We start from the raw sequence: 6,405 nt of genomic DNA on the forward strand, positions 1-6,405 counted from the left end.
GACTGAATAACTAACCCAATATCCCCAAATAATGCTGCATTCATGTGCAAGTCTCTGTTCTGACTTCAGTGTGTTCATGATGCATCGACTTGCATCATGGGAGCACCATGAATGAAGTTTTACATTTTATTAGTCAGAGTGTTTAAACAACACACTGACTTGTGTTTTCAGTATTTGAATGACAAGAAAGAGCAAAGAAAGAAGATCATGTATGCTTTGAAACATATTTCACAAATATGCATTTTACCATCAACCCAACTTGCCAAGATTTTGCTTCGACTTGAGGGGACACGTGAATTTTCATAGTCAGAAATGTGTTTTCCCCGATCATCACAACTGCGTGACAGCATTATTATACTACTGCACTGGCATGCCCAGGTCCCATGTAAGATTTAGCGGCATCTAGCGATGAGGACTTCATCATGAGGTTGCAGATTACAAACAACTGAAAATCCCTCGTCTCACCCTCTACTATAAAGTAAATGTACAGTAAAAATGTAAAAGGCTCTCTCTAGAGTCTGGGTGAGCTCAAATTGCAGTTTTTCTTTTTAGTTTTAGCACAAACTGGAGCTGCCCTAACCCTAACTCCACAAAAGTATACAACTGGGACACACTACTTCATCATGACAGTTGCGCCTTGAACTTAAACCCTCTTGCTAGCATCACATTTTGGAGTGAAAAGAATGTAGTACTTCCACTTAAATGCGCTTTCATTGGTCATCGTGATGTTACTCTGACATAATATGAGCTGTCAAATGTTTGCAATCTCTGCTTAGTTTATGTTAGTGTGACACACCATGATGTATGTGACAAATCTTGCTCTGTGCAGAAAATTGTGGGTCAGAAAAGCATGCCAGCTTGCATACAAAACATGGCTGGATGTGGTCGGACATCCTGGTATTTTTGGAATACTGCATTCCACATACTTCGGATTGGGACAAGCCTAACTTTTTCCGGCATACCTGATAGTATGGTAGTACAGGTATATGAACACAGCCTCTGTGTTTGGTTAGTTCAATCACCACTGTGGACTCTGTGGAGGAACTGCTCCTTCTACAGGCTCATTCAAAGGTAATAAAAACACACGTTTTTTAGTTTTGATGAAAACTAACCATGAATATTTTATTCCATTACAGCCAATACATCCCCCTCAAGTCAACACACTGGATCTTTAAAATGGGACATTAAATGCGTCACATAAAACCTTTAAAAGAAACATTTGTGCTTTTTTTTACCCAATTATGGTCACATCATGCACATACCGCACTATGTAGTTATAAATAACTGATGTGTTGCAGCATTTATCTCAACAGGTTGCAATAAGGAGAACACACTCTCAGAGAGACAGACATAATTTATTAACCAATATGGCGATTTATACAGAGAAGCAATGACAGAGAAAATGTTTCAGTGATGATGCTTCTGCTTGAACTGTAATCCACAGTAGCCACATGTGCCCACTTTTGTGTCTTTATCCTGGCGAGACAAAGAAGGACACAAAATGAGAACGTTAGTACTTAGAATATGGGTCTTATGCATCATCTGCTAGTAAAGTGATTATAAGAATAATCTAAGTATAGACATCATAAAAAAAACAGTTGTCTGAGAAAAGCCATGTTTGCATCATTTAAGATTTAGATTAGATTACATTAATTGTCATTTTAAATCTTACAAGTGAAAAGACAACAAATGCAGTTAAGGTGCAGAAAAATTAATGTATGTATGGAAGAAACACTGAGGAGCAGATCAAATGTTTTAGGGCTGCACGATATGGCTACATGTTGTGATTATTCTGGAAGATACTGCAATTTGCAATTTGATTACCACTTGCTGGAAATGATTATTTTTGCATCAGAACTAGTGAAAAAACTTTTTAAAATCATGATGATGTGACGTTTGTTTAGGTCTGTACTGAACAAACATGTTTTATTCCATCTGGAGAACAAGATTTGTTGGTAAGGACATCTCTGCAGAACCACATTACTCATTAAAATGCAGTTTTCTCATACACTTCACCATCATAAAATCAGCACCATATTGCATTTGACTACATTTTGGATTAATTGTTTTGCCCTATAATGTACACACAATATAGAAAGTGTACAGAGTGTAAAATGAATATGTAAACAGTATGAACAAAAAGACAGAAAAGTGCAGGTAAATGTAAAAGTAATGGAAAGAGTAAAATACATTCTTTTTGCTATATAACCACTTTAATATTCAAGTTTTGACTTTAATTATTAAGGTAACACATGCCTTTAAGAAAGACAGACTTCTGCCATACCTCATGCTCTTAATAAACTCAGTTTAAATAGTCAAGAGCTCTGTTATTTTCCATCCTCAGATATCACAAAGAATAATACTGCTTGGATTAAGAGCTTCATGCCAATGTCCACACATTTCCTCTGATGACCGGATCTCACTAAACCACTTAAAAAAATACAAATAAAGAAAAAAGGAACCTGTGCCACATTCCACCACTAGGACAATTTAAGCATTAGACAAAGCATTGTCTGCTGGGGAACGAACAGTACATAGTCACCATGTCACAGAATGACTATAAGAAGGAACTGTTTGGGTTTGGAATGGACCGCGTCACATCATATAATCACATTTGTGAGTGTAGGGCGGGCTCTCACCAGGTTGATGTAGACTTTGGGATGGCCCAGGGCTCCTCCACCTCCATCACAGGACACCACTCTGGCCCCCACGTCAGTCACCGGCTCCTCTGCCACCAATTTAATGGCAAAGTTCTTGTTCACCTTGACACAAACGATTTGACAGCCTTCACTGTTAGCTTAGTAAAATGTAGTTTTGGAGGGTAGAGATACGCCACACAAAATGTATCAAATGTTACACAGACTGAGGCTGTACTAGTGTGTTATCTATTGTCCCAGCATACATACAATTGTATGTATGTATTGTTTTTAACCATTTCTAGTCAAGAACGTTAGTATATCTGACTGGGGTTAAACACACCAGTGATGAACATTGGCAGTATTTTTGTTTCACATTTGTAAATTATCATACCTCCAATAAGACACCTAGATTTGCTAAGAGTTACCTTGTTGCATCTATTTACGCTACCAACTGAGCTTTATTTAGCTAATTTCTTACCTCCTTCACTTTGCCAACGAATCTGGCTCTCCTGGGGTCGCTCGCATCGTAGACCTGAGAAGTAAACACTCGTGTGATGAGTAGAATGCGACACAAAATGCTGAAGCATCAGTTGTCCTTCCAAACAATAATGAATAACACCTGTCCACACTTAGTGGATGTGTTACAGTCTTAAATGTTAAGTGAAAATGTTATGGGTCAGGTCACTGGCGGGCTGTCCGATATTGGATTTACGTGAATGGACCTGCTGGCTAACTGATGTAGCTAAGCTAAAGTTGAGCTACCCAGTAATACGAACGCAAGTGAATCAGAGACTTGCAGTCTTACCTGTCCGGTGTGAGTAATGGGCTCTCCAGTGCTGGAAACCTCTACGCTGTACCGATGAACAGGTACGACAGACAACCTCAAAGGTGAAACGAGCACCTTAGCATTTTTACTGAAGGACAGAAGTCTACCCACTGCGGCCGCCATGTTTACACCAGCCTGTTTTCCCAGGCTGCTTTGCGAAGAATATTACATTTGAATTTTACAGTCCCTAAATTTCGACTCTCAGGTCAACAGAATTTCTATTTTGCGTTATACCCCTAACCAGCTTTCCAGTTTAGAGCTTACACATATATATATATATGTTATCAAAGATAGTAAGATAGTGTACGGCTCTTTTACTTTTCGGCTCTACTAAAGGCGAGGGAGGTGCAGTCTTTTCAACGCCAGTGAGAGAAACTGCCTGAGAGACTAAATTGAGGGCATAATAATCCTCCTATACGTCTCAAACCGGAAGCAGTTGTATCCCACAGGCAAGAACATCGTAGCGGTCGTGTTGTGTCGACTAAAACGTGATATTTGGGGACAAATGCCCTGTGTAAAACCATAAGGAATTTCTCCAAGGTTTGTCTTTGTTATTTAATTTTGTGATACGACTTTGTCGTTTCTGAAACGTATATGGCCGCAGTTTTTATGTGTGGCTTTGGGTGCTAGCAGGTCAACTCATGCTCGTCTCCTTGGCATGTTGCATAGCTAACGTTATCCTACAGTGGATCAGTCCGTAGTGTTTACGTCTGTTATAACTTTTTAATATGTCACATGAGAAAGGCCCAGAAAAGACTCCATGTACCTTTGCATTAGGTTAAGATATTTTTATGGAATCTTGCTATATAGGATTTCAGTAATTCGTGTCATAAACATTTGAATGACACTTGCTTTTAATATTTATCCTAAAATACATTTTATCATGTTGTCTGTCTATAAATAAATAAAAACTAAATAAAAATATTTTTAATAAAAATATTATCTTTAATGCAGCCTTAAGTCTTAAGTCACATATAATGACATTAACCACGCTCCAGACAAAAAATGTAGTTTTATATAATAATATTGGTAGAGTAATGTATGATATTGCATAATAATATCTTTTGCAACTGAACCCTTTTTTCCCCCTCTGCAGCCTTTCCCACCATGGCGCCCCTCCTCTTGAAGCACCTGGCTTCCTCCCTGACCCGTCATGTGGCCCTGATGACCCGGTTAAATCTGACCTTCTCCTCACCAGCAGCAAGTGCTTACAGATGTCTCTGCACCCTTACCACAGCTCCACGCACACTGCTCCTGTCATCACCAAGCATCAGCTCCATCCAGCACCCCTCCACCGGCTCCTCTGCTCAGTGTGGACCATCTCTGGTGGGACAGTGTCAGCATCTTCCCTGCATCCAGCCCTGTGCAGGGATGAAAACCAAATCGTCCCTGAAGAGGCGCTGCAAAGACTGTTTTATTGTTCGGCGAAGGGGGCATTTGTTTGTGTTCTGCAAGACAAATCCGAGACACAAGCAGAGGCAGGGTTAAAATGTAAAGGGGGTGTTGAGAAGATTGCTTTGAGATCGATGGTATTTGGAAGAAAGTGCTACAAAAATAAATTGTTTGGCTGAAGACTGTGTTCTGCTCCCATCATATGTTTTTTTCTGCTTCTGTTTCACATCAATGTGATAGAAATTAATAACTTGGGTCTAATATTTTCTGATACAATCGCATTCCTTTCCATTGTTCTTCCACAAGAGGGAGCCAAAGTATATGTTACATGAATACAGGATCCAACTTGCCATGTACAACACTTCTAACCATTGATGGCCATAGTAAGTCGTCACTGTTTCCCTGTGTTTCCTACAATTCAGCCTTTATCGCCAACTTTACAATAATGATTCAGAGAAGCTGTATTGAATCTTGTTTTCAAACATTTATCAGGCTTTCATGCTTTAGAGGCCTTTTTTTAAGAATCTGGCTGTGCTTCCTGAAATCTGTGACCTATCTCTGCACCACTGTATGCACACAATAGCACTATCAGACTGTAGCAAGTGAGCTATGCAGCCAGTGAAACTCAACTGGTTTGAAAGATGTTTGACAACAAACACTGAGCGTGCGACCGCCGCCCTGCCTGAACAGTCCCCTAAAGGTTTGTATTTGCTGATGGAACAAGGAACCACAACATACCTGCATGTGTGCACATACTGTTTCACCTTAATGTTTGTATTGGTAGTTTCATGGAGAGAGCACAACAGGATGACACTGATCCAATGTTTGCCCATATTCAACGGCATTTCACTGAAATATATGGTCATGGACTAATCATGGCTGTCTGTGCATGTCCTATCATAAACCCTGTGCGTTGGTAGACAATGTAATGAAGTGCGTCAGTATTATTTGTTAGATAGAGATCACATGTCATAATGACTGATCTCAACTGCCTCTCTCAGCTCCCATTGTCAGCTGCCTGTATAGGTTTCCGATGCCAGAAAGAGGCAGACTGTGGAGTTGATAAACCAGTCAGATCCAGGGCACGATGTAGACCAGCCGGTTGCGGCTTTGAAACACAACAAAGTCCGTTTATCAAATGGGAAGCTGCTGTCATCTACAAATAAAAGGCACTGTAGAAAGAAATTGATGGGTGGATCAAAACACGGGAGGAAAGTCCACTTCAGATGCGTACTGAATCTCACAGAAGGAAAATCACCTCAAACATCTCATGCACACATTCCAGTGACAGTCACAGAGTTCTATTATCTACATCTTTCTGTTATCAGTGTGTGTCAGGCCATGTGAGCGTACGAGACAGTCACTTGGATGAGTGACGTAAATATTTCACTTGACCATGCATGCATAACTTGTTCATAGACCAACAGTTAGATGAAACTGGATGATTTTAGGCATCAAGCATCCTGAGGAAACAGAGTTTTTTTTTTTTTTGAAAACATCTTTTATTTGCTGAATCAAAATTTGATAAATAATGTGTGAAGCAAACAA

At 39.8% G+C, this 6,405-nt stretch overlaps 1 protein-coding gene across 1 annotated transcript; it reads right to left on the minus strand.

Annotated features, from left to right (window-relative positions):
- Positions 1-1,334: 1,334 nt before the first annotated feature.
- ndufs6 (NADH:ubiquinone oxidoreductase subunit S6) lies at positions 1,335-3,745 on the minus strand. Its single transcript, XM_037094164.1, has 4 exons — positions 3,445-3,745; positions 3,118-3,171; positions 2,640-2,762; positions 1,335-1,476 (listed from the first exon to the last, which is right to left on the minus strand). Exons 1-4 carry the CDS (start codon positions 3,586-3,588, stop codon positions 1,408-1,410), a joined length of 390 nt encoding a protein of 129 aa, XP_036950059.1. The 5' UTR covers positions 3,589-3,745; the 3' UTR covers positions 1,335-1,407.
- Positions 3,746-6,405: the final 2,660 nt, after the last annotated feature.

The sequence above is a fragment of the Acanthopagrus latus genome, chromosome 3 (genome assembly GCF_904848185.1).
Source record: "Acanthopagrus latus isolate v.2019 chromosome 3, fAcaLat1.1, whole genome shotgun sequence".
Taxonomy (NCBI): Eukaryota; Metazoa; Chordata; class Actinopteri; order Spariformes; family Sparidae; genus Acanthopagrus; species Acanthopagrus latus.